A 26,779-nucleotide genomic window follows, 5' to 3' on the forward strand; every position below is an offset into this window, starting at 1 on the left:
AAATTTTTAAGAAAAGCTGTCCAGGGAATTTCATCTGTGCAGCGAGGTTTGATACAGCCAGTTTGCCTGCCGCCCTGAGGGGTTCCTGTGGAAAGGAAGTGTGCATCCTGTGTTCCAAATAAGTTCCCACAGCTAAAGAGGAGCCCTTGGACTGCCGCACTTGATTGGCAGGTGGATTGATTGGCAGGTGGAGGAGTGAGTTTTTCCATGGAGCTAGCCCAGGCAGTTGAGGAATCCCATCAGGCTGCATCTTGAATTGCTTTTGTGTTTCAGTATGTAGCCATTTATACCTTACACCTCAAAACATTTCTAGTTCATGTTTTTTTTTTTTTTTTTTTGTACTGGGGATTGAACCTTGGGTTGCTTACTTACTGAGATACATTCCCAGTATATTTTTTTATTTTGAGACAGGGTCTTGCTAAATTGCTGAAGCAGGCTTTGAACTTGTAACCCCCTTTCTTCAGTCTCCTGAGCCACTGAATTATAGGTGTGCGCCACTGCATCCAGCTAGTTTATATTGTTAACATAGGATCATCCCTTGGCACCCTTGAGGGCTTGATTTCAGGACTCCCAGGATACCAAAAAACCAAGGATGCTCAAATGCCTTATATAAACTGGACACAGTGGCACTGGCAAAGGTGACTTGGGAGGCTGAAGCAGGAGGATCGCAAGTTTGAGGCCAGCCTTAGCTACTTAGCAAGGCTCTGTCTCAAAAAAAAAGAAAAAACAAGGTCTGGGGATGTGGCTCAGTATGAAGTGCCTTGGTTCAGTTCCTGGTACCCTTTTACCACCATCCATATTTTGACACCAGGTAGCTTTGATATAAGCATTTAAGCACTGTCAAGAGTCGCTTTGTGTTTTTGGTGCCGAGGTGGCACCCAGCGCCTCCCACCTTCCAGCGTAGCGCTTGGCCGCGAAGCTGCACTCTTGCCCGTCCCGTGCTTGGATTTTATTTCGGAATCTTTGCGCTTCTGGGTCTGCGTGACTGCTTCCTGTTGCCTGCTTCTCTGCTGAGGTTCCAGGCTCTTTCCTGTCCTGCAGCCAGTGCTCTCCCTGGCTGCCGGTCTCCCTGAGTGCAGGTGGCTCTCCTGCTCCTCATTGGGAGTCGTTCAGAGGTATTTTCTGGATACTGGGAAAGCGTTGCTGGGAGTGGACATTACAGGCCCTCCTGCCCTGGCAGCGGGAGGCGTGTCGCTGAGAACCTTAGTGAACTGGTGTTCTGCTGGGACCCCTGTCTTCAGTGGTCTTGGGGTACCTGGGATTGGAGTTGCTGGCCAGGTGGGCGGTCACTACTGCTCTCCGCAGCAGCTGCACTTTTTTTTTAAGAGAGAGATTTTTTCTTTTTTTTTTTTTTTTTTTTTTTTTTTAGAATTTTAATATTTAGTCACTTATTTTTTTTTTAGTTCTCGGTATGTTGGTATGTGGTGCTGAGGATCGAACCCGGGCCGCACGCATGCCAGGCGAGCGCGCTACCGCTTGAGCCACATCCCCAGCTCGAGAGAGAGATTTTTTCATATGTATTTTTCAGTTTTCAGTGGACACAACATCTTTGTTTTATTTGTATGTGGTGCTGAGGATGAGCCCAGCACCCCGTGTATGCCAGGCGAGCATGCTACCGCTGGAGCCACATCCCCAGCCCACCTTTTTGTTGTTGTACCAGGGATTGAACCCAGGGGTGCTTACCACTGAGCCACATCCCCAGCTCTATTTAATTTTTTCTTTTTTAAAAATATTTTATTTTAGTTGTAGTTGGACACAATACCTTTATTATTTTTTTTTTCATGTGGTACTGAGCATCGAACCCAGGGCCTTGCATGTGTGAGGCGAGCGCTTTACCCCTGAGCCAGAGCCCCAGTCCCTTTTTTTACTTTTTTATGTTTTATTTTGAGACAGGATCTTGCTAAGTTGCTTCAGGCTTTTGCTGAATTGCTGAGGCTGGTCTTGAACTTGCGAACCTCCTGCCTCAGCCTCCCCAGCCACTGGGCTTACAGGTGTGGCCACTGCACCTGGCAGCTCCACTTGTTTGTTTGTCTGTCTGTGGTACCAGGAATTGAACTCAGGGGCCCTTGACCACTAAGCCCCACCCCCAGCCCTGTTTTGTACTTTTTATTTAGAGGCACAGTCTCACTGAGTGGCTGAGCAACTTGCTGTTGCTGAGGCTGGCTTTGAACTGGTGATCCTCCTGCCTTAGCCTCCTGAGCTACTGGGATGACAGGCGTGTGCCACCTCGCCCAGCTGGCACCTCCACTCTTGATGTTCCCAATTTAGCAAGAGCCTGAAGCAACTTAGCAAGACCCTGTCTCAAAATGAAACACAAAAAAGAAAAGGGACTGGGGTTGGGGCTCAGCAGTAGAGCGCTTGCCTCACATGTTCGAGGCCCTGGGTTGACCTTCAGCAGCCCATTAACTGCTGTGGTCCTTTGAGATGCAACAAAGGGGCATCCACGTGCCAGGCAAGGATCCCAGGAGCCCTCGAGCAGGATTTGGTAATTGGAAGCATGTTGTCAGTGTATGGTGTCGCTTGTTCCATTGTTCTAAGTCTGGATTATAAAATATTCAGAATATTCTGTGGCAGAGAGGACACTGAATAGCAGTCGCCCTCTGCCCCTGCCTGGGTCAGGGCGTGGCCCTGCAGTGACAGGACGAACAGCAGGTGCTGGGGCTGCCTCCACAGAACAGCCCTGGAGGGGTGAGGTGGCCGCACAGGGCCTGGGACCAGAGCTCCTTGTCCCATCCACGAGGGGCCTGGCCCCAGGGAGGTGGCAGGTCTTGGGGGTGTTGGAAGGAGCATGAGCCCCGCCATCTGAGGATGGGAGGACAGGATACAGCAGGTACAGCTCTTGGTCCCCTCATCACACAACCAAACGGGGTTAGGGGCTGGTGCTCGACACAGTGCTCGGGAGGCCCCCGTGGCCCCTGAGCTCCGACTGTTGAAGTCACCCCAGACCCTGCAGTGACCTCTGTTTCCTCCCGGGCTGATGTGGTGACATCTGCTCGTCTCGAGGCGTGCCACACTCAGGAGCATGCCTGGCTGGCACCTGACCCTGGCCCCTCGGTGCTGCTGGGCCGAGCCCTCTTGGGCATGGTGGGAGGGCAGAGCTGGCAGCCTGTGCCCAGGGCTGGAGGCACACAGCAGCGGAACCCCTGGGTGGCACGACAGGCCCAGGTGCCCTGCGTCCACTGGGGAGTGGACACATCCAACGTGTCCACGCATGTGTTGGAATGTTATGTGACACCAGAGCCTTCTGTCACCCTCACCCAATGTGTACAAGAGACTTTGTCCTCGTGAGCAGTTACCTCCATCCCCTCCACAGCCTCTGGGTGTCCACGTCCTGTCCCTGGATCCACCTGTTCGGGCATTTCCCATCAGTAGAATGGCACACTGGGCCTTTTTGTGTCTGGCTTCTTTCCAGCCTGGTTATTGTCGACTGTTTCCGGTGGATGTTTGAACTTGTTTTTTTCTTTTTCCATTTTAGGCAAAATACATCTCTCAGTGCATTGATGAAATCAAGCAGGAGCTGAAGCAAGACAACATCGCGGTGAAGGCCAATGCCGTCTGCAAGCTGACCTATGTGAGTGCCTCCCGAGGGCTGGGCCCAGCCTTGATCTGCAGCCTCCTCCTGCCAGGCTCACTGTGTATTCCACCTCTGTCCACCGCCCTGCTGCCCGTGTGTGTGTGTGTGTGTGTGTGTGTGTGTGTGTGCGTGCGTGCGCGCGCTCTATCCGCCTGTCACACTCACTGCTGCCATCTGCCACGGTGCCAACTCCAGGTCAGTCTGTGATGATGACACAACTGGCGTGCCTGGGGTGCTGGGGGTGGCGGGGTGCTGGTGGCCCGCCCTCCAGCAAGGCCTGGAGCCGAGCGGGTGGAGCCCAGGCTCTGTGCCTGCCAGGCTCCCTCCCGGGCTGCAGTTGCTGCCCATGGTGTGAGCTGGGGCTGTGCCATCCTCCCGCCTGATTCCTCCTCAGAGATAGGGAGGGCTTGTCCCAGCAGCTCCCAGGAAGGGCACTTGTGGACCCCAGCTGTTGCCCGGAGCCCAGAGTCGTGGGTGGGAGTTCCGTGTCTCAGTTGCCGGCATTTGTCGCCTTGTAGAGCTCTTGTTGACCTGTCCTTGTGGATTCTGAGTGTCAGACGGTGCAGGAGCCTAGGGTGTGTGTGGGTGCCCTTGGTGGCTGAGCTGACTGGAGCGCACGTCCGTTAAGGCGGCTCCCTTTGTCCCCGCTTTGGCGTGTGAGTAAGAGTTCCCGTGCCTCCTTCTTAACAGTTGCAAATGTTAGGGTACGACATCAGCTGGGCTGCCTTCAACATCGTGGAAGTCATGAGTGCCTCCAAGTTCACCTTCAAGGTGGGTACGGGTGGGCATGGGCGGGGGGCATCCTCCACACCAGTATCCCCTGGGGCCAGGTGCCAGGCTGCCAGGCGCAGTGTCAGCTTCCCAAACCCCAGCCTCACGTGCACCCCAGGTGGTGAGCGTGGGTCCTGGAGGGTTTACTTGTCTTAAAAAAAATCCTCAGGGCTGAGGGGCAGCTCAGGGGGAGGCCTTGCTTGGCATGCACAGGGGCCAAGCCCGAATCTACCCTTGGGCATTTATTGACCCATTTTGTCCCCTTGTCCAGATGTGGAACACCTGTGAGAACTCAAAGGGAGCAGGAGATGTACCATTTAGGGTGACTTTGAATAACACTGGAGTGTTGCTTACATTTTCAGAATTGAAAACTTAGGACTTTAATGGGTTAAAGGAAACATATTTCAAAAACAAAAAAAAAAAGACCAAAATAACAAAACTAATAATGGCCTACCGGTCTCAGTTCCACTGGCTTTCTCCATGCAACCATCACCCCCCAAGTTATTCATTTATTAAATACCATCTATGTAAAGCTTTTCTTTTCATTTAAAATAATGTCAACAAAATGTTGATTTTGTTAAGTCTGAACTGAGTGTGTATTTTAGATGACAAATTAAATTTATGGCCCTTAGAAAAAATCAACAGTTAATCTCCTTGTCTCAAGATCACTCCATTACCCTGTTCATGTGCCTCTTAGACATTTTCTTCTTTTTTTCCCGTAACTGGGGATTGAACCCGGGGTGCTCTACTGCTGAGCTATATCCACAGTCCCTTTTTAAATTTTAATTTTGAAGACAGGGTCTCGCTAAGTAGCCCAGGCTAGCCTTGAACTTCTGACCCTCCTGCCTCAGCCTTCCAGGGGGCTGGGATCACAGGTGTGTGCCACCACACCCAGCCAATTTATTGATTGATATTTCTTGTGGTCCTGGGGATGGAACTTGGGGCTTCACACATGCTAAGCCAGCGCTCTCACTGAGCCATGCATCCCCTCACCCCAGAAACTGGGATGGAGAAATGAAATACCATGTTTGTCAAAGCTGACGTGGTCGCCCATACACGTGTATTTAAAGCATTCTCTGCATTTGTGAGTGTGACCCTGGGCGTCCTCTGCAGCCTGCCGAAGAGGGGCCTGGGTCATCAGCAAACCCAGGACTTCCTGCCTCACTCCCGTGCTCAGTGGCTCCATTGCACTCAGAGCGCAGGCAGGGCCTGGCAGCCTGCAGAGGAACGTGTTTCCAGACCAGGAGCTCCCCCCACCTGGGCGTCTCCTTGAGCTGTGGAGGCCTGGCGTGGCCTGGCGCTCGCGCCCCAGCCCCCGGCACGCTGCTGGCTGGAGTCTCCAGGAGGCTTCCTCATGTCTCTGACATGCTGTCGCTTGACCCCACAGCGCATCGGCTACCTTGCTGCTTCCCAGTGTTTTCACGAAGGCACAGATGTCATCATGTTGACCACAAACCAGATACGCAAGGTGGGCACTCACCCCGGCCACGCTGGCCCTTCTGCCTCCTGTGCGATTCGGAGAAAGCCCAGAGGGTGGCTCCTCCAGCGAGCAGGCTTGGCCTCGGCAGACCTGGCGCTCAGGGCCTGGCAGGACACCCCTGTCTTGTCTCCTCTGCTCGGTGCTGGAGGCGAGCTCCGGCAGCCCCAGGTGCACTTGGAGACTGGCCTTGTGGCACCTGCCCTTCTCTGCTCCCCTCCTACGGCCCCTCCAGTGGGCGCTTTCTCCCATGTTGGTTCTTTGGGTGGTCCAGGAGTGGGAACCTCTACACTGAGGCATTACCCAGCCCTTGTATTTTTTATTTAGACAGAGTTTCACTAAGGTGCTTAGGGCCTCGCTAAGTTGCTGAGGCTGGCTTTGGACTTGCAATTGTCCAATTATCCTGTCTCGGCCTCCTGAGCTGGTGGTAATAGGTGTGGCCGCTGTGCTGGGCTCCCCTGGGTTCTTTTAGGTTTTGTGAGGTCTCTACAGAATTCTTACCCCTCTGGGATGGCCTTGAGACCACAGAGAAGACGCTCCTCCCGGCCCTGGTTCTTCTGGCCCATGACGTGGCTGCAGGTGTGAGCACCTTGGAGGCGCACCCTCTCTGTGGGGCTGGCCCTGCCACCTCCAACTGATATCAGAGGCTATAGATTCATGTTCACCGGGGCAAGGGCCGGACCCTGTAGGTGTTGTCAACCTGCAGGGTACCCTGGACCATGGGGCAAGTGTGTGGTGCTATTGACGGCACAGCCTAAGGTGCAGGTCCCAGCAGAATTGTCCTACTGAGCTCGTGGTGCAGTGAGCCAGCTCTCGCCATGGACAAGGGCAGAGCTACTAGGTGTGGCCTGTAGGGACTTCAGGGTCAGGTGCCCACGTGGGGCCTGGGCAGGTGGGGTTTTCTGCCAGGAAGTGGGTGTGGTTGCCAGATGGGGAAGGGGTGGGGTGCAGAAAGAGGGGGTGGGCTCTGTGTGCTTCAGCACGCCCCTGCCCCGCTCTGTCCTGACCAGGAAGCGTGCTGGGCTGTGGGTCAGGCCTGCAGTGCGGGGACCCCTGCGGCCTCTCTTTTTAAATTTTCAGCATACTTTTAGTTGTAGAGGAACACGATCTCGTTGTTTGTTTATTTGCATGTGGTGCCGAGGATCGAGGTGCCGGCAAGTGCTCTCCACTGAGCCAGCCCAGCCCCTCCGGCCTCACTGTCTAGGGAGTCACTGTTGTCCCTGTGCTGTCCTGGCTCAGATGAAGTGCTTCCGAGCCGCGGCAGCCCATCTGCCGATTGGCACCACGAACGTGTCCTGGATGTCCCCGCCCCTGTGCCTTTCTTTCCTCTCCTTTTCTTCTTCTTCTTCTTTTTTTTTTTTTTTTTTTTGAGTGTAGGTTTTATTTAAGTGAAGAAAAAAGAGACAGAGCTCCCGCAGGTCCAGGGGACCCAAGGGATCACCTCCCCTGCAGTTTTTTTTTAGTGCTTTTAGTTGAAGATGGACACGGACCTTGATTTTATGTGGTGCTGAGGACGGAGCCCAGGGCCTCACACACGAGGCGATTGCTCTGCCTCTGAGCTGCAGCCAGCCCTCCCCTGCTGCTTACTGAGCCCAGGACTCTGAGAGCTCCTGGACCACAAGCCCAGGGCCCAGGAGCTCTGGGGCTGGGACTGGAGCCCAGTGGTGCTCAAGTGCCCTCCTACAGGTCTCCCTTGCAGTAGGCCCCTCAGTGTCTGGTGCCCTCGGTGGCTCTTTGCTGAGTGAAGTTGCTCTAGGAGTTGGGCTCCTGGGGGAGAGCTCCTGGACCACAAGCCCAGGGCCCAGGAGCTCTGGGGCTGGGACTGGAGCCCAGTGGTGCTCAAGTGCCCTCCTACAGGTCTCCCTTGCAGTAGGCCCCTCAGTGTCTGGTGCCCTCGGTGGCTCTTTGCTGAGTGAAGTTGCTCTAGGAGTTGGGCTCCTGGGGGCCCGAGGGCTGCACCAGGGCTGCTGACGTGTCCCTACCGTGGAGGGTGGCTCTTGGCACACCCCCGGCACATGCAGGCCTGGAGCCCCAGCCCTTTCAGCAGGTGGAGTCCAGGGCAGGCGAGTGGCGTCCAGAGCTCCCTGGGTGGAGGAGCCGCGCGCGTGGCATAGTGAGGTCCTGGGAGCTGCCCTTGTCTTCCCTGGTGTCCTGCTCCGTTCTTGTTCCCGGAAGATGAGTGCAGCCTTGGGCCAGAGCTCCAGCAGGCGCCAGGCTTGCCCCTGGCGGTTCTGGGGGCAGGGCTGTGGCTCCAGGGCCTGGAGCAGGGCCTCTGGCCGGAGCTGCACAGGCACACTCAGCGGCTCCTCTCCCCTCTCAGGACCTGAGCAGCCCCAGCCAGTATGACACTGGAGTTGCGCTGACTGGCCTGTCCTGTTTTGTCACCCCAGATCTTGCCAGAGACCTGGCAAATGACATCATGACACTGGTGAGTTTCCAGCCCGCCTGCCAGCCCTTCCCTTTGTCCCGCATTTGGGTGCCTGGAACTTGGGGTTAAGGTGTCCCACCCAGAAAGCTTGGCCGCATGGAAACAGGTGAAGTGGTCCACGTGTGACCTGGATGAGATGGGAGCTCAGCTGCTGTCACCCCTGGAGGGACCTGCTCGGGGTCACTTGAGTCCCTGTGTTTCTGGTTCAGCTTGAAAACGACCCTGCTGGCAGGAGGAAGCTGGGAGTCCAGTGTGTCAGGCCTGTGGGTCACCTGTTTTCTTGCTGAGGTGTGTGCGGCCCTGGCCCTTCTCAGTGCCGCCAGCTGCAGTGTGGTGAGGCCTCCTCTCTGCCCAGTGCTGTCCAGGTGTGGCTCTCCTCGGCACCGAGTCAGCCTTGAAGCAAAGCCCTGTGGGCGCAGCCCCTGCATACTGGCCACACTGGGGCCTGTTCCTCCCTTATCCACATCAGGGTGTGGACAGTGGCACCTCCCACCTGGTGAAGGTCATGTGTGGTCAGCCTTGACCACAAGAGAGTGTGGGTGTCGGCTGAGGGTCTTGGAGCTGGTTACGGCTGTCTTGGCTGCTAGATCAGGGTCAGCACACTGTGGCCCCAGGGCCAGATCTAGCTGGCTGCCTGTTGCCAACCAAGTTTTAAAAATAAGTGGCTGACTTGCCAGGCAGGATGGCAGTGCCGGCAGCCCCAGCTACATGGGCAGAAGGGCAAGAGGGTCACTTGAGCCATCTCAAAAAAGAGGAAAAAATAAAAACTGAATGAAGCCAGGTTCTGGTAGCACCTGGGCGTGCCCGTGCTGCTGTCCTGTCCAGGGCAGAGCCTCAGTCATGACGGAGGCCACCGAGCCCACAGGCCGGAAACATCACCTCCTGGCCTCTGCAGACAGCTGGCTGGCCCGGAACTAGAGTGCTGGGAGCCACCCGCGGGGGGAGGGACAGGGCCCTGGGCAGGGCGGGTGGGTGATGGGGAGCCGGTGTGGACCCTGGGTTCTCTCTGCAGATGTCGCACACCAAGCCGTACATCCGGAAGAAGGCAGTGCTCATCATGTACAAGGTGTTCCTCAAGTACCCCGAGTCTCTGCGCCCCGCCTTCCCTCGGCTGAAGGAGAAGCTGGAGGACCCTGACCCCGGTGGGTACATTGCAGTCCCTGGGTGCTGGCCAGGTCTCCAGGAATGCGCGAGGGCATGTGGGTTTGTGGGGTGGGGATCCTAGTGGAAGCCCCTGGTCCCCTGTGTTGTGACGGCCACCGGACACAGGAGACAGCACCTGAGGCCCAGCCTGGCCTGGCAGGCAGGAAGCCCACTGCATCCAGCTGGCAGTGGGTACAGTTGAGCTTGGGGTGCTCCTGGGATCCGGGAAGGGGTGGGGAGCAGCTCGATGACCCTATCAGAGCAACCTGGTATCCTGCCGGGCGCCACCTCCACCTGGTGGCCTTGGGCCACTGAGGGATCAGTGTTGAGCTGTCATTCAGAACCCTATGATAGAGAACCCCTCACTGACAGGCAGTGAGGTCCCTTGTAGGTCTTTGGAGTACTGAAATCCCCAGAGGCCACACTTAGAGGTCAGGGGTGTGGAGCATGGGGACAAGGGACCCCTGGCAAGGGCCTTTACTGCCAAGCGTCACCAGGGGGCTCCAAGGGGGTCTGGCTGGGGGATCCGAGGGCACCTGACAGTGGGGGGCCTGGAGGGGCCTGAGGCTCTGAGGGCGTCCCTGTGGGGTATGGTCAGCGGGCCAAGTCAGGCAGCCTGCATCCAGCGTCCCACAGTGAGGTGGTCACCAGTGCTGGCTGTCCCAGGCAGAGGCTGGATGGGCCTCACTGAGGAGTTGAGAGCAGGCCCAGAACTGGGGACTGTCACAGGTGACCAAGTGCCTCAGGCCCAAGGGAGGCCGGGCTTCAGGGTGCACACTCAGGAAACAGAAGAGGTTGTGTGGAGGTCAGGGGTGTTTTTATCAGGCTGCGTCTCCTGGCCTTGGGCATAGAGGGCGGGGCCTGGTCCAGGCAGGAGCACCCACCCCTGGCACAGACTTCCATCCCTTGGGGCAGAGCGGGAGGGCTGAGCTGAGCCACCTCCCCCTGGGCTGAAGGCTGGTGGGTCCAGTCCCTCCCTCCCTCCACCAGAGCGGTGCCACGTGGTGCAGTGCAAGGCTTGGGCCACCCCACTGCATGCTGGCGCTGGGGACCATGGACTCTACTCTTTTCTCAGAGCACCTCTGTGCTCCTGTCCCTGTCACCAGGGAAAGGGCAGATCTAGGGCCACACTCTGAGTTCTAACTGGGTGGGAGCAGTGAACCCTCAGAACTTTCTCTCTGGGGCTGTGGCCGTAGCTCAGAGGCAGAGCGCTCGCCCAGCATGCATGGGGCATGGGTTCCATCCTCAGCACCACATAAATGTGAAATAAGGATGTTGTGTCCACCTACAACTTGAGAACTTTCTCTTTGGTCATGAAGCCTGGGCCATGGTTTTCAAAGCAGGAAGGGGTGATTTTGGGGGGGTATTGGGGACTGAACCCAGGGTGCTTTACCACTGAGCTGTGTCCCCTGCCCCTCTTATCTGGAGAGACTCCTTAAGTTGCCCAGGCTGGCCTGGAACTTGCCATCCTCCTGCTTCAGTCTCCCAAGTGGCTGTGCGGACAGGTGTGGCCATCATGTCTATCATTTTCTTTCTTTTTGTTTTTCTGCTCTTTTCTTTTTTTGTGTTCTTGTTTGTTTTAGTTACAGAAGGATACGATACTTTTTATTTTATTTATTTATCTGTTTGTTTATTTTATGTGGTGCTGGTGCTGAGGATGGACCCAGGGCCTCGTGTGTACAAGGCAGGTGCTCGCCACTGAGCCACACCCAGCCCTGGTCTTCTGCTTTTTTTTTTAAGTTTTTTTTTTTTTTTTTTTGAGGGAGAGAGAGAGAGAGAGAGAGAATTTTAATATTTATTTTTCAGTCCTCAGCAGACATAACTTCTTTGTTTGTATGTGGTGCTGAGGATTGAACCCGGGCCGTACGCATGCCAGGCGAGCGCGCTACCGCTTGAGCCACATCCCCGGCCCCCTGCTTTTTTTGAAAGTTAAAAATTTCAAAAACCCTTTTTTGGGGGAGATATCAAGTTTTGGACTCGGGCACTCAGCCACTGAGCCACATCGCAGCCCTATTTTGTATTTTATTTAGAGACAGGGTCTCACTGAGCTGCTTAGGGCCTTGCTGTCCCTGAGGCTGGCTTTAAACTAGAGATCCTCCTGTCTCAGCCTCCTGAGCTACTGGGATGACAGGTGTGCACCACCGCATTGAGCTCAAAAGTCTTTTTTTAAATACTGTCAGATTTATAGAAACATGGAAGAAGTACCACAAAGAATTCTGACCCATGTGCCCTTCCTTCAGCTTTTCCAAATCCTCTGTCAGTGTCTTCAGCGTGAAGCCTGTTGGAACAGGAGCGCCCCTTGGTCCCATGCACCAAGTGCTGATTTGCTCTTTGGGCCTGGCTCCTGCACCTGCCTCAGAGGAGGCTCAGGGACCCTTGTGCAGAGGGGGGGGACCCCCAAGTCTCTCTGCCACCTGATGCCAGCCACACCTCTGACTAGCGACAAATTTGGGGGCTCCCACAACCCCCTCACGTTCTACCCTTTGTTAGCACAGGCCCGTGCAGCCAGGCCTCAGCACCCCAAGGCATCCCTGTTCCCAGCCAAAGGCCCAGAGCCCTGGGGCAGGGCGCTCTGGGGCCCGGCCCAGGCGTGGCCAGGGACTCACTGGCCTGCCAGGCCTCCACACTCCCCTGCGCCGCCCCCTGCCGCCCTCCTTTGTGGTGGATGGCCCTTGGGAACCGGGACCTGGGGATGGGGTGTCATTGGGCTCCAAACCCCTGGCCTCCAATTGCAGGGGTGTCTCTGTGGGCCGGGCCCAGGCTCCTGGAGATCAACAGCGTGGCCACCAGGGTCTCGGGTATGGGAACCCGGAGCTCGGGAGAAGGCTGGACGGGCTATTATGTCTCACGACCCTTGGGGCGCCTTGTGAGCCAAGTCCCTCAGTCCTTGTCTCGCGTGACTTTGACTCTGGATGATGGCAGGCACTGTTCTGGGCTGCCCTGCATGGGTGTCCTGCGCAGGGCTCCGTGGGCTCTGGTTGCTGGCTCGGTGGCATTGCCAGGGCTTCCCTCTGCCCAGTACTTTCTTGGCCTTGTAACCAGTGGGCAGCCAGCCCTGCACACCCTCAGCTTCCCCAGCCTCTGGGTCTAGGCTGTGCCCAAAGGGGCTTTCCTGGCCCCTCCCCCTCCCTGAGCGGAGCAGCCTGGAGGCGGGGGCTGCCAGGGGGTGGCACTGTGAGGCTGCTCTGTGTTTCTTCTCTGGCCTCTGGCTGTTGGCTTGGTGGGACGGGGACCCTCCCCAGCCACCAGCTCCCCTTGTGGCCCCTTCTCCGGTTCCTGGGCACCAGGCAGACCCACAGACACTTTCTTCCCCTGTGTGTCGTCCCTGGTTGTCACTGCTCGTGCCTTGACCCAGATGGTCACCGAGGCCACTGGAGCCTCTGTGCTCCTTGCCCGCCTGACGTGCTGTTGGTTCCCTGCGCCACCTGCTCTCGCTGCCTCTTGCCAGGCTCGTCCCACCTTCACGGCGCCCACCTCCATCAACCCTGGCTCCTTTGTGGTGGGTGGCCCTTGGGAACCGAGACCTGGGGATCGGGTGTCATGGACCTGGGGCCCCTTAGCACACAGTCCCACAAAGTGCATGTTGTCCACACCACACTGCAGTCCGCTGTGGCAGTGCTGGCTGGTCCTGTGCCGTGCAGTCCACGAGCGGGTCCTCAGGCGGCCAGCGCCAGCCTTGCGACGCTGGGTTCCCATTAGCCAGGACAGCCCAGTGGACAGGACACTCTTGTCGACGGGATGGGCCCTTGAGGACAGAATGCTCTATGTTGTTGATGTGGGTGCCCTCTTGGTCCTCAGGGGTCCAGTCTGCTGCCGTCAATGTCATCTGTGAGCTGGCACGACGAAACCCCAAGAACTACCTGTCCCTGGCCCCCCTGTTCTTCAAGCTGATGACCTGCTCCACCAACAACTGGGTGCTCATCAAGATTATCAAACTGGCAAGTGCCCCCAGGGTGTCTTCTTGCCCTCAGGGCCGCTTGAGCTGGCAGTGACACACCCCTCTGTCCGCAGTTTGGTGCCCTGACCCCTCTGGAGCCAAGGCTGGGCAAGAAGCTGATTGAGCCTCTCACCAACCTGATCCACAGGTAGGCCTCCCCTTGCCTGCCTGGCTCCTGGCTCCCAGTGCAGGAAGCCAGGCCCCGACCACCCTCATGCCATCCTGGGCCTGGGTGCACCTTCCTGAGGAGGAAGGACTCAGGGAGTGTACCTTAGGCGAGTGCCTTGGCTCCCGAAGGGTCCACTCTGTCTGTACTGCAGCAGTGGACGTGGCCCTGCTGTGCACTCTCAGGCAGCCCTGGCTTCTGATCTGTGGCGCTGTGCCAGCTGGTGGGCCCTGCACCCTGGACTCTGGCCTATGGCCTTCTCTGCTTGGGCTTCTGTGGTTTGGGCTTGACACAGCACCGTGTGAGGATGTCAAGAGTAGAGCAGACTCCTGCTGCCCGCCCACCCCTCACCTGTCCTCCCAGGGCCCATCTTGTTTGTCCACAGTACTGGTTACTGTGCTGGCCACAGCTCAGAAAGGGAGAGGGTGGAGTGGCCAGAGCTAACCTCCCAAGGGCCGGCCAGGGGCCTCTGCTGGCCACGTGTGCTGACCTGTTGCTCTCCTCGGAGTGCCAGGTGGTACTGTGCGAGGCTGGAGGAGGTGGTTGGGGACACTCTGTGGGCATCACAGGGTTCACTGGGTGCCGAGCAGAACCCCAAGCCTTCCAGACCTGGTCACCTTTATTTATAAAGTAGTACCTTTGTCCTTCGCACCGGCAGAGTGGCTAGATGTGGCGGGAGCCTGTGGCTGTGCGTCCGGCTCCCAGCTGGGTCTCAGAAACCCAGGCTGCTCCCTGGTGCCCCCTGGGGCCTCTACTGCACTGCTGGGTCACTGTGTTTGTTTAAAGCAAGGGAGAAGGCCTCAAGCCCGGCAGAGCTCACCAGAATCTTCAGTTAAACGTGTGCTCTATTTGTAATAAAAGGAGCAGGGAGAGGGCGTGACTGGGCCCTGAGGTGAGGCCGGGGGTGACTCTTGGTGCCGTCACAGTGTGGCCGGGCTGGCAGCAGTGCTCTCCCTGTGAGGCCTCCAGGGCAGTGCCCCCACCTGATGTCTGGGGGGCTCCCGGACCTTGTCCTCACGCTGCTTCTCTTCCTCCCAGCACGTCCGCCATGTCCCTTCTGTACGAGTGTGTGAACACCGTGATCGCAGGTGAGCCCACCTCATCTCCTCTGGGGGTACTGCCAGGCTAGTGTGAGGGTGCCAGGCCCGCCCCAGGGTGACTCCGTTGCTGAAGCTCAGGAAGGGAGAGGGCGGAGTGGCCACAGCTAGCCAGGCCACGTGGCCTCCCCTAGAGTCAGGTGGCCCACTGTCCCCTTGACCCTGGCGTCCATGAAGGTCTCTGAGGTAGCTCATAGCCCAGCCCTCTTTGGAAATGTGGGGTTTCCCATCTAAGGGGACAGAGCCCAGCTACCCAGCCCCTGTCACCTGGGATCGGCACCTGCTGCTCCACCCCTCCTCAGGCCCCTCCAGAAGGGACCCAAGGTTTCGTGCATTTTATCCGTGGATACTGAAGTTTGGTTTCACCAGCTTGCATAGGGTGGAGGGGCTGAGCGGTGGCTCCGAGATGCGCGCTCGCCTGGCATGTGTGAGGCACTGGGTTCGATTCTCAGCACCACATGCAAATAAATAAAATAAAGATCTAGCAATTAAAAAATGTCTTAAAATTAAAAACAAATAAACAAACAAAAAAACAACTCTGCACAGGATGGGGCCAGCGCTCCTCACACCTGGCCGGGCTGGAGGGACCGGATGCTGTGCGTGCCCAGTTGTCTCGTGCCCCTTGGGGTTGTGTGTCTGACCCAGCACTTGCGCGTGGCTGCCGAGCCGGAAGCCCTCCAGCCTCCCCTGCTGCTCCTTGTTGGAGGAGCAGAGCTCTTGCCACTGCCTGGCGCCCTGTGTCTCTTGCAAACTGGTCGTTGAACCTCGTGGCCCATGAGAATCGAGTCTCGGTGCCCACCTAGTGGGGTGCCCTGGGCGGGGGCAGAAGGCTCTGGTGTTGGCTGTGGTGCTGGTGGCCGCCTCCCACACTCCTGAGGTGATGTCATAAGACACTGACGCGATTCCGTGCTGGCAAGAGGAGAAGTGGGGCCACGCCACGGACAGGGAGGGCCAGTGGGCATCGGGGTGAGGCATGGGCAGACCGGGGGACGGTGGAATTTGGCCAAGAGAATCGAGTGGCCCTGACAATGAGGTGGGGAGTTCCAGCTGCAGGAGGGGCCTGGCACGCCTGGAGCAATGGCTCTTGGGTGATTGTGCTAGAGTCAGGACGGGGACATGGCCTGACACTGGAACTTCCCTGGATGGAGTGACTGATGCCCTTCGGGCTGTGATCTACTTTTTTGGTTCATGTGATCACAATTGGCCAAGGGCAGGACCAGGACCAAGGGCAGCCTAAAGTCACAAACAAGATTAGGGGTTCAAAGACCCCCCGGCCTGGAGCCCTGCTGGGGTCCCCAGGTCTCAGCACGGGCCGTTCTCCCAGCCGCGGTTCTCACAGTAACAGGACCCAGAGCAGTCGGAGGTGGGAACCGCATGTGGGGGCACTTGGGGACCAGGCAGGGCCTCCAGAGTCTCCTCCCAGGGAGTCCCAAGGGTGCACTTGGTCCCCACAACACACCTGTGGAATGTCACTGGGAGCTCACAGAGACCCGGCACCTGGGGTCCGTGGGGGACACGCGGCCCTCTGCCTGGCGCCCAGGGGCTGAGCGGAAGCCACACTGTTGGCCCCACGGCTCAGGCCCAGGAGCCCCTCTTGTCATGGGGGGTGGAGTCCCCAGGGCCAGGTCCCCAGATGCTCAGGCCAGTCTCAGCCTCAGGCTGTGGGGTGGGCTCTGGGGTGGGCTCTGGGCTACTCAGAGCTGCTGAGCCTAGTGGTTCCCAGGGCAGCAGCCCTGCTTGTCAGCACCACTGGGCTAGGGCGGGTGTCAGGGCTCCGCTGCTGGCCGTGGGTGACGTGCCTGTCTGTTGCAGTGCTCATCTCTCTGTCCTCTGGCATGCCCAGCCACAGTGCCAGCATCCAGGTACGTGCCAGCACCCTGCTCTGGGGTGGGCTCTGCCCGTCCTCGCCGTCACCCACCTAGCACTCCTCTCCCATGTGAGCCCTGTGTCCACTCCCAGCTTGGGCCTGTGCACTTTGTAGTGCCCACGGAGGTGTCGAGGGAACCGTGGCCCTGTGTTCCCGGTGACAGGCAGAGCTGCTGCAAGCTGCCCCAGAGCCAAATCAACAGCGGAGCTCCCTGGGGCTCTTGGCACCTGCTGCACCCAGGGTGTCCCTTTCTGTCACTTAGAAGACGGCCATCCTGCTGCTGAACTCCCCCTAATCCCTGTGGTCATGGGCCCGTTGCCCAGTGCCTCGGAGCTCTGGGCTGCCGGGCCCCTGGCTGACCTGGGGATCACTGGGTGGTCACCGCAGGTCTGTCTTGGTCACTGAGGTGAAGGAGGCCGCCGTGTCCCAGCCCCTTCCCAGAGGCCCCATCCTGCTGGCGCACGTCTGCTGGCCCAGGAGGGTCTCTTGCTGGCAGGGTCCATGTGGTCCGTGCTGGCTTGCCTGCCCTGGTGCCTGTAGACCCATTACCATCCTGCCGAGCAGGCCCTTTGGGAAGGGCCCTGGCCTCAGGGGAGGCGGGCAGCTTGGTGGGCTGGGGGTAGGGCGGGCCCGCCTCCGCCAGGTTCACCTGCTGTGGAGACGGAATCAGGTGCTCTCCTCTTTTCAGCTCTGTGTTCAGAAGTTAAGGATCCTGATAGAAGACTCGGATCAGAACCGTAAGCTGCCCTCTCCTCCAGCTCTTGTTCCTGTTTCCCAGACTCTGGGGAGTGAGGCCTCTGGAGCCTTAGAAGAGGGGCGGGGGTTGTGGAGGCCAGGGGTCCTGCACAGACTCTGTGAACAGACCAGCCCCAGCTCCAGGCCTGGGCAGCACTCTCCTGGACCTGTGTGCTCGGGCCAGGCCCTCCGGCGGCCCTGTGGGCTGTGCCCTGTGCACTTGTCTGCAGGCTGACGGCTGCAGAGCCCAGGGAGCCAGAGGGGCCGTGCTGCAGGTAGTGAGAGATCCCACAGGTGGGCAGAGCCAGGGGAGGCTGGGTCGTCTTCAGTAGGGCAGGTGGCATGGGCTCCCAGGGCTGTGGCCACGATGCCTTTCTGCTACCCGTACTGTCCCTGGGGCTTCTGTTGAGGAATCTGGCTCAGTGGTACCATGTGGCACCTGGGCTCAGATGACTCCCTCAAGCTGGGGTTGTGGTCCCCAGGTCTTTGTGGCTCCGCTCATCTCTACTGTGGCTCAGAAACCCCTGTGGCTGGGCAGGCGGGCCCTGGGCAGTGAGACCTCGCCACAGCAGCAGGCTGCAGGCCCGTGCCCATGGACAGGCTGCTGTTTGCAGCTCCGGTTTCTGTTTTGTTCTGCTGGTCCCAGGGACTGGACCCAGGAGTGCCCCACCACTGAGCCACGTTCTCAGCCCTTTCTATTTTTTATTTGGAGACAGGGCCTTGCTAAGTAGCTAAGGATGGTCTTGAACTTGTCCACGTCCTGTCTCTGCCTCCCAAGCTCCTGGTTTAGTTGGCGTGTTCGCCCCATGGCCTCAGGCTTGGCCTCTCTCTTCTCCATGGCCAAATGTGGGCCAGTCAGGTGTGGGCAGTAAACACCAGGGCCTGTGGGCACCAGATGGGGCACAAATCCCTGTGCTTCCTGATGGGCATGGGAGTGTGGGCGACATTTGTCGCGGATGGAGAGTAATGGCTGCTAGAACTGGAGGGCAGGTGTGGGGGGGTTGCGAGTTCCTCCCTGTCCCGCTCAGAGGCCCCTCTCCCGTGGACTGTGCAGAAGGCCCTTGTGTCGTGTTGTGGAGCCTTGGCCCTGGCTCCTGGGGAGGGCCACAAAACTGGGAGGTGCTGCCGGGTCCACGAGACATCATGTTCTCTGTCCATGCTGACGGCTCCCATCTTCCCACAGTGAAGTATTTGGGGCTGCTGGCCATGTCCAAGATCCTGAGGACGCATCCCAAGTCTGTGCAGGCCCACAAGGACCTCATCCTGCAGTGCCTGGATGACAAGGACGAGTCTATCCGGCTGCGGGCGCTCGACCTGCTCTACGGGATGGTGCGCCTCAACCTTGTGCCAGCCCTGGGGGCACATGGGGCTCTCGGGCCCTGGCAGGGTTAGATGGTGGCCAGGGGCCTGTCTGGATTTCGGGCATGGTGGGGACAGGCTCTGGGTGAGCCGCTGTGTGCCAGCTGGGCTTCCTCCTGGGCCCTTGTCCTGGGGGGAGGCTACCCAGTGTCGACTGCGGATTCCGCTGGGTTGAGGGAGTGCGTGCCTGCTAAGTGCAGACCCTCGCCTTCCCCCGCTAGGTGTCCAAGAAGAACCTGATGGAGATCGTGAAGAAGCTGATGACCCACGTGGACAAGGCCGAGGGCACCACCTACCGAGACGAGCTGCTCACCAAGATCATTGACATCTGCAGCCAGTCCAACTACCAGTACATCACCAACTTCGAGTGGTCCGTGCCCACGCCGCCCTGGTGTCCTGCATGGGCTGGTGCTTGTGGTCCCTGGGGCGCCTCTCACGGGCTTTCCCTGCAGGTACATCAGCATCCTGGTGGAGCTGACCCGGCTGGAGGGTACCCGCCACGGCCACCTCATCGCTGCCCAGATGCTCGACGTGGCCATCCGCGTGAAGGCCATTCGCCGGTTTGCAGTGTCACAGATGTCTGCCTTGCTGGACAGCGCCCACCTGGTGGCGAGCGGCACTCAGCGGAATGGGATCTGCGAGGTGCTCTACGCGGCTGCCTGGATCTGCGGGGAGTTCTCGGAGTGAGTCGGGCAGGCAGTGGACACCGTGAGCCTCAGGGATACCGGGATGTACCAGCATAGCCATCCCCTGGCTGTCTTGCCTAGCTCGACCTTCCGCTGAAGTGTGGGTTTGTCATCAGCTGGGACTCAGGAGTTGCCACAGAAATCTGTATACCTGAGAGGATCACTGCCACCCTGTGGCCCCTGCAGGGTCCTGACCCTGTCCCCACTGCCCTTGACCACTCTGTGCCCAACCCCCACGGCAGCTGTTTGCCCTGCGCTGGGCCTGGCAGCCCAGCGAGGGTGCCTCACCTCTGGACTCCCAGGAAGGGCCGCGGCCCACAGACGTGTGGTTCTGCCATTTTCTCATGGAGGGAAGGTTTGATCACGGGAGGGGATGTAGACAGCGAGCCAGGGTGCGGGCCTGGCCTGTCTCTGTGGTTGCTGGGCACTTCCGAGTTTCCCCTTGTGGCCCATGAACTTCCCAGGTGGCCAGTCCCTAGGGCGTGGCTTCTCTTTACTTTGCACGTCTGTCTTCTTGGCTGCACTCTGAGCGTCCTGTCTGGGCTGTGGTCTGTCGGCTGTGTCCCGTGACATGCCATTATGGTTCCTGGTTCTTCAAGTCCATCTCAGCCCTGCTACCGGCCCAGGGAGTGGAGCTCTCCGTGTGGCCCTGGGAGGCCCGAGCCCTTTCCGGCTTCTCCCTGTGTGCATGCGTGGCTCCCCTCACTGTGGCTGTGTCCCCCAGGCACCTGCAGGAGCCCCACCAAACACTCGAGGCCATGCTGCGCCCCAAGGTCACCACGCTGCCTGGCCACATCCAGGCTGTGTATGTGCAGAACGTGGTCAAGCTGTACGCATCCATCCTGCTGCAGAAGGAGCAGGCAGGGGAGACCGAGGCTGCCCAGGAAGTCACCCAGGTGATGGTGGAGCGGCTGCCCCAGTTTGTGCAGAGCGCAGACCTGGAGGTGCAGGAGCGGGTAAGGCTGGAGCTGGGGGAGGGTCCAGCCCCTGGAAGAGCCCTGCACAGCCTGGAGGGTGTCTGTCCCTGGCAGTGGTCAGGTTGCAGGGAGTCTTATCCCTTTTCAAAGCTCCCTGGTGAGACCCTGTTGTGGCTTTCCCAGTTGGGGCTCAGGGAGGACAGTAGGACATGGCCACCTTGGAGGTGGCCACCAGGGTCCAGGGGCATCTGCTGCCTCGTGTGGGAGCCGGCTACTTGAGTGCTGGCACAATAGGAGGACGAGGTGTGGACTGGGGCCTGCAGTGCTGTCCGCAGTGCGGGCAGTCAGCCCTGCTGGGCCAAGTATGCGGCGCCTGCCTGATGGCCGAGGAGGCCTAGCCAGGGTGTACTTGAGACTTCTACACAGACGTGTGCCCTGGCGTTAACAGGGCCAGCTGTGTCCCTCAATGTATGCTCACTGACCTCCAAGAGAGCCCAAGCTGTCTTGTCCATCCGTGTCCCAGCCTGAGCTAGAGGTGGTACAGCCGGGCTGCCACAGGGCCCCCGGGAGGCAGCGTGGCTGTCTATGGGCACTTTCACTGACAGCGAAGCTCCCTTGTGTCACCGTCCCCACACCTTAAAGAGACAACTGTGGAGACGGGTGGGTATCTGGCCAGTGGCTTCTCACAGGGAGTGGGCAGGCCTTACCAGCCCCGGGGGCCGGGCCACCCCGGGGCCCTGCGTCATTGCTGTTCCTTTCCTAGGCGTCCTGCATCCTGCAGCTGGTCAAGCACGTGCAGAAGCTGCAGGCCAAGGGTGTGCCTGTGGCGGGGGAGCTCAGTGCCCTCTTTGCTGGGGAGCTAAACCCAGTGGCCCCTAAAGCCCAGAAGAAGGTCCCGGTGCCCGAAGGGTGAGCACACAGGGAGCAGGGGGCAGGGTGCATGGCGGGGCTGACCGGCCTTGGGGGCTGGCCTGCACCCTGGGAAGGAGGGGTGCAGGAGGGCAACGGCGGGGCGCTGTGTGGCTGGTGGGTGTGGCAGCCTAGGCCACACTGGGCAGGGCTGGCTGTGCCTCTCTCCCTGTCTCCCCTAGACTGAGAGTGGCCTGAGGTGCTTTGGGTCCCCAGGGCACAGGGTCAGTGTCAGATGGCAGGGTCACCTGGCTCCTGGCCCTGCTCTGGCTTCCCAGCTCTGGCCTCTTTCCTGAGGGGCAGCGGTGTCCTTGCCTCGTCTGGCCTGTGGGGCTGGCGGTTGCTGGTGTTCAGGGCTGCCACCGGCTGGACATGCGGCCCCCACTGCTTAGGTGCCGCAGTGGCCGCCGCAAGGGTGGCTGTGCCATGACCTCCCTGTCTGCACAGCCTGGACCTGGACGCCTGGATTAACGAGCCACCCTCGGACAGTGAGTCTGAGGATGAGAAGCCCAAGGCCATCTTCCACGAGGAGGAGCAGAGGCACACTCGGCACCGGCCGCCCGAGGTGGACGAGGAGGAGCTGGCCCGGGTGAGTACGTCAGGGGCTGCCCTCGTCGGGCTCTTGAGAGACAGGTGTCCCTGTCAGCACAGGCTCCCAACAGCCAGTCCTCTGGTTGGCCCTGTCAGACTAGGAGGCCGTGTCCAGCTGTCCTCCTAGGGGCACTGAGTGGACAGTTGATGTTAGGGTTGGGCTTTGCCCACGGGCCACCTGGTGGCCTCCTTTGTTCTGAGCTTCTGCTCCCACCTCATCCTCTTCCACGGGGGCAGGAGCCGACCTCTCACAAGCCCTCTTCCACCTGTACCCTGTGCTCAGGTGAGCTTCCTGGGTGAGAGCTGGGGACAGGCCAGTCGCTGCCCCTCTCTGAGCACTTCTTTCTCTCCACTGCCTTCTCTGCCCCGCTTGGGCCATGGTTTCCTTGTTGGTAAACCTGACAGTAAGAAAAGCAGGTCAGCTTCCCACGGGGTTTGGGAGCCCTTGGATCTGGCCCGGTGTCTGGACGCCCATTGTGTTCCACTTGTGTCCATGTGTCTTGTGTCTACAGCGCCGGGAGGCCCGCAAGCAGGAGCAGGCCAACAACCCCTTCTACATCAAGAGTTCTCCATCCCCACAGAAGGTGAGGCCGGGCCCACAGCCTCCCCGTCCTGGGAGCACGCTTCCCGTGGGATAGTGGGCCGTGTCCTGTAGACTGCTCAGGGAGGGCCGCAGGCTGCGGGACTCCGTCGGGGCCAAGGGAGGGTGCAGAGCTGAGGCCTCTGGATGGGAAGGGAGCCCATCATGTGGTCCTTCTGGTGCTGCAGGAGGGGGTCGCCCCCCTTCACCCCCTTCAGTGTGCCCAGCTGTCCACAGGGGGCGCTGGTCTCGCGGGCAGCTCCTGGAGTGGAGTGGGGTCCTCTGACTGTAGAACCTTGAGGAGTTGCTGGACTATTTCAGTGGCCACTTGTGCCTGCTTGGTCCTGGCCACCCTGGGGCTGTGGGGGTCCTTGCTTTGGGCTTAAGCACATGTCACCGTTCAGTTTGGGGGAAAGTTGGTGAGAATTCTGATTTCCTGTGACCTCATATGTGACCAGACCTCCCGACTGCAGGAAGACGCACAGCACAGAACGAGCTAGGCTCCTGCCCCTGGTCCCTGGGGTGGGCTCTCCTCACACGTGCCCACCACCCCCAGACCCCCACAACGTGCCACCGCTGACGCCATGAATTGCTCTTCCAGAGATACCAAGATGCGCCAGGCGTGGAGCACATCCCCGTGGTGCAGATCGACCTCTCGGTTCCGTTGAAGGTCCCAGGCAAGTGCGCTGGTTTGCAGGTGACGCATGTCACATGGGCCGGGGATTTCCCGCTGCCCCCCCCAGAGTCCCCACTCATCCCTGGGCTGCCCACAAGGCTGGCTCCTGTCGTGGACCGGGTGAAGTGCGTGGCTCGGGCTGAGTGCGCGCCCCACAGGGCTGCCCACGTCAGACCAGTACGTGAAGCTGGAGGAGGAGCGCAGGCACCGGCAGAGGCTAGAGAGAGACAAGAAAAAGAAGAGGAGGAAGGAGAAGGAGAGGGAGAAGAAGGGCAAGCACCGCCGCCACAGCTCACTGCCCACGGAGAGCGAGGAGGACATCACCCCTGCCCAGCAAGTGGACATTGTCACCGAGGAGATGCCTGAGGTGAGCCCTGCCTACCCAGCACAGGGACGCCACATCCCTGCCAGAGCTCTGGCCTCCCCCTGCTGCTGTCTTCCTGGGTGTGAGAGTGGCCACCAAGTCAGCGCTGTCCTGTGTGCCAGAGAGAACAGTGACCACCTCACCCCTGCCTCATGAGACCAGAGCCCCTTCTGTGGCCTCCCTGGGGGGTATGTGTCTACTCCGTGACCCTGCAGCCCGGGCGCGTGGCTCTGATGTCCTCCCGTGTAGAGACGTGGCACTGCTTGCTGTGGGTGACCTCGTGGGGGTGGACCTGACTCTTCAGGCAGGTCTGCTATTTCGGGCTGGATTCCGCCAGGCCCTGCAGTTGCTGGTTAACTGGATGCTGAGTTCCTCTGTCCCCCCAGAATGCATTGCCCAGCGACGAGGATGACAAAGACCCCAACGACCCGTACCGGGCCCTGGACATTGACCTGGATAGGTGAGCAGGGGGTCAGCTTGCTGGTGCCCTGCGGGCTGCAGTCGGGCTGCGTTCTGCAGTGTTATGGGTGGGCCCTCCAACCCCCAGCACCCAACCAGCATCCTCAGCTGCGAGCCCGCTCCCAGGGACCTGGCAGGAGAGCACACGGCCTTCACAGACATCAGGGAGAGACAGGGCAGGCCCTTTGGAGGCCAGGTCAACCAGGCCTTGCTTGAGTGCTGGGGCGGGAGTAGCACCCCTACTCTGTGACCTGGCAGGACCACATAGTGCTGGCAGCACCATGGGGCTCGCTGCACCTCATGCCCTCATGCCTCCCCCCCAAGGCCCTTAGCCGACAGCGAGAAGCTTCCCATCCAGAAACACAGAAATGCAGAGGCCTCCAAGTCACCCCCAGAAGAGGACGTTCCTGTGGTAGAGAAGAAGAGCAAGAAGCCTAAGAAGAAGGAGAAGAAGCACAGAGGCAGAGAGAGAGAGAAGGAGAAGAAGGAGGAGGAGAAGGTACACTGGCCGACTGGCCGGGCCTCCCCGCAGCCCCAAGGTCGTGGGCAGCGGGGCAGCCGGTGTTAGCAGGGAGTGGCCCTCAGAGTCAGGCTCGGGCCATGGAGGCAGGGACCTAGTGCAGGACCTCACTGATGCGGGGCGAGCAGGACTGACAGTGAGAGGCACCTGTGTCCAGTCCTGGGAGACCTGCTGCCACCCAGGCAGGGTGCTGCTCAATGCCCGACGTGGGCATCCACGTAGAAAATGGGTGGGGTTTTGTTTGTTTTTGTGGAACCGCGGCTTGAATCCAGGGCCACTTAACCGAGCCACACCCAGCCCTTTTCTATATATTCTTTAGAGACAGGGTCTTGCAGAGTTTCTATGTGCCTCACAGTCTGCTGAGGCTGGCTTTGAACTTGTGATCCTCCTGCCCCAGCCTCCCAAGTTGCTGGGACTACCGGCCTGACCTCTGCTCTGCGCCTGGTTAAAGTGGGTGGGTTCTGAAGGACTTGGGTGTGGGCTGGCCTCTGCTGCTGCAGAACCACTCCATCTGCCGCCCTTCACAGCTGGCAGCCGGGGCTGTGGGCTGCTGCATCGTGGCCCTTGGAAGTGGAGCATGTCTGGACATGGGTCCTCCTGGGCCTTAGAGCAAGAGCCAGAGCGGGGCTGTGCCTGCTCCTGTGTGCCAGGAGCTGCAGGGCAGACAACTCTGGGCCTGGAGGGCGAGGCCAGCGCCCTCAGCCCTGCTGGGCCTGTACCCTCCCCCATGGCCCATCCCACTTTTGCTAACAACCTGTCTCCTGTGGTTTCAGGGCGAGGACTTGGATTTTTGGCTGTCCACCACCCCACCACCTGCCACTGCCCCTGCCCCGGGCCCATCTGTGGTAAGAGGCTGATGGGGTCTGTGCTGTCCCTGACGTGTCTGGAGGTCTCACCCCAGCACTATTCGGGAGCATGTGGGGGTGTGGGTGCAGCCTGGAGCACAGCACTTGGGGTCTCCTTGGCCAGGCCTTGCACCCCCCACCTCCTGGCCTCTTGGTGTCTGCAGCTGCCCACCCTGTGGGATCCCGTGGTTGGCCAGGGAGAAATGGGGCAGGGTATGGTCCACAGGCTCCATGTCACTTGGAGGGTGGTCCCCAAGCTTTCCTGTCTCCCTTTTGAGCCCACCCCCTCGCAGCCTGGTGACCTGCTGGTTCCCTGCAGGAGGAGCCCGGTGGGAACGCTGTCGTTACTGCGAAGGATGAGTGTGAGGGTCCCAGGACAGAAAAGCCCGAAGACCAGGAGGAGGATGCCGAGCGTGACACAGAGCATGACACAGAGAGGGTGAGGTGCCACGCGGTTGGCAGCTGTTCAGCCCCGAGGCTGCAGGGTGGGCACAGTGCGCGTGGGTCTAAGGCCACGTGGGAATGGCCAGGTCTGCCCGGCCTGGCCCCCGTGGCCCAGCCTCACAGCGTCTTTCTGTCCCTGTTGTTACCATTTCCCCCGGGTGCTTGAGACTGAAGCCAGGCCCCCCACACCAGACAGGCACTCTGCCAGTGGGAGGTCCACCCACTGGGTGAGCCACCCACGGGGGAAGTCCAGGGACAGAGCCCAGACTCTCCCTGGTCCAGAAACACTCCAGGCACAAGAAGAAGCACAAGAAGGAGAAGGGGGACCGGTCCAGAGACAAGAAGTCCAAGAAGAAGCCGCTTGAGCGCGAGGTGGCACCGGGAGAGCCAGTGGAGAATGGCGCCGCTGAGGAGGAGCCCCTCCCGGTGAGGGTCTCCCGCCGTCACCCTCCCGAGGGGCTCCTGCAACCTCCACTGACTGGAGAGACCCAGAGGGTTCTGGAAGCCTGCCCATGGGCGCAGCTGAGGGTGGGGTGGGCCAGGGGCTGGAGGCAGCCTTCGGTCAGACCCAAGGGCACCACCTGGAGCCTCTGCTCCGCAGAGCATTTCACGCCCAGCCCCAGGCAGCACCACGCAGCACCACAGCCCCAGGTCCTTGTCACCCACGCTGACCACGTCCTTCTTTCCCAGCCCATGTCCAGCTACTGCCTCCTTGCCGAGAATTCTTACATTAAAATGGTGAGTGATGGTGCTTCCAGGTGGCGGGCGCCCTGCGGCAGAGAGTGGTGGGGAAGCCTTGAGGGACAGATGGCAACTCCACGGGCCACCAGAGGCTCCCAGATGTTCCCAGGGAGGTGGCACCTAGTCTGTGAGACAGACCTCCCTTCCAGTGCATGTAATAGACGTGCTACCGGTGGCCAGGCTGCCCGAGGTCAGCCCTGTGCTTACAAAAGATCCAGGCCCGGGGGTGCACCCGTCATCTCAGCCATTTGGGAGGCTGAGGCAGGAGGACGGCAAGTTCCAGGCCAGCTTCAGCAACTGAGACCCTGCCTCAAATAAAATAGCAAGGGCTCCAGGGGTAGCTCAGTGGTGTAGCACCCTGGGTCAGTCCCAGTGCTGGAAACAGAAAATGGCAGGGCTCAGGCTGTGGGCGACCCCCAGCCCTGCCCCTTGCCCCGCCCTGCACCGCCTGGGCACGGATCGCTTTTAGTTGGCAGAGAAGCAATTTCCTTGC

The 26,779-nt window shown here is 59.7% G+C and overlaps 1 protein-coding gene across 3 annotated transcripts in view; it reads left to right on the top strand.

Annotated features, from left to right (window-relative positions):
* Window positions 1–26,779, top strand: part of Ap3d1 (adaptor related protein complex 3 subunit delta 1) — a 39,316-nt gene that overhangs the window by 8,883 nt on the left and 3,654 nt on the right. Inside the window, exons 2-26 of one of the 3 annotated variants that reach the window (XM_026414676.2) lie at window positions 3,476–3,571; window positions 4,265–4,345; window positions 5,733–5,813; window positions 8,143–8,250; window positions 9,263–9,392; window positions 13,192–13,331; window positions 13,405–13,478; window positions 14,535–14,584; window positions 16,406–16,455; window positions 17,149–17,197; window positions 18,379–18,524; window positions 18,776–18,924; window positions 19,007–19,237; window positions 19,965–20,196; window positions 20,921–21,066; window positions 21,514–21,655; window positions 22,170–22,241; window positions 22,839–22,914; window positions 23,072–23,280; window positions 23,664–23,737; window positions 24,061–24,235; window positions 25,030–25,101; window positions 25,421–25,540; window positions 25,828–25,971; window positions 26,236–26,283. In XM_026414676.2, coding sequence (XP_026270461.1) covers window positions 3,476–3,571; window positions 4,265–4,345; window positions 5,733–5,813; window positions 8,143–8,250; window positions 9,263–9,392; window positions 13,192–13,331; window positions 13,405–13,478; window positions 14,535–14,584; window positions 16,406–16,455; window positions 17,149–17,197; window positions 18,379–18,524; window positions 18,776–18,924; window positions 19,007–19,237; window positions 19,965–20,196; window positions 20,921–21,066; window positions 21,514–21,655; window positions 22,170–22,241; window positions 22,839–22,914; window positions 23,072–23,280; window positions 23,664–23,737; window positions 24,061–24,235; window positions 25,030–25,101; window positions 25,421–25,540; window positions 25,828–25,971; window positions 26,236–26,283 — 2,895 coding nt within the window. Of the gene's footprint in view, window positions 1–3,475; window positions 3,572–4,264; window positions 4,346–5,732; window positions 5,814–8,142; window positions 8,251–9,262; window positions 9,393–13,191; window positions 13,332–13,404; window positions 13,479–14,534; window positions 14,585–16,405; window positions 16,456–17,148; window positions 17,198–18,378; window positions 18,525–18,775; window positions 18,925–19,006; window positions 19,238–19,964; window positions 20,197–20,920; window positions 21,067–21,513; window positions 21,656–22,169; window positions 22,242–22,838; window positions 22,915–23,071; window positions 23,281–23,663; window positions 23,738–24,060; window positions 24,236–25,029; window positions 25,102–25,420; window positions 25,541–25,827; window positions 25,972–26,235; window positions 26,284–26,779 lie in introns of those variants that run through there. The other 2 variants (XM_026414674.2, XM_026414675.2) reach the window with 2 other exon arrangements.

The sequence above is a fragment of the Urocitellus parryii genome, chromosome 3, assembly GCF_045843805.1.
Source record: "Urocitellus parryii isolate mUroPar1 chromosome 3, mUroPar1.hap1, whole genome shotgun sequence".
In the NCBI taxonomy this organism is placed as follows: domain Eukaryota; kingdom Metazoa; phylum Chordata; class Mammalia; order Rodentia; family Sciuridae; genus Urocitellus; species Urocitellus parryii.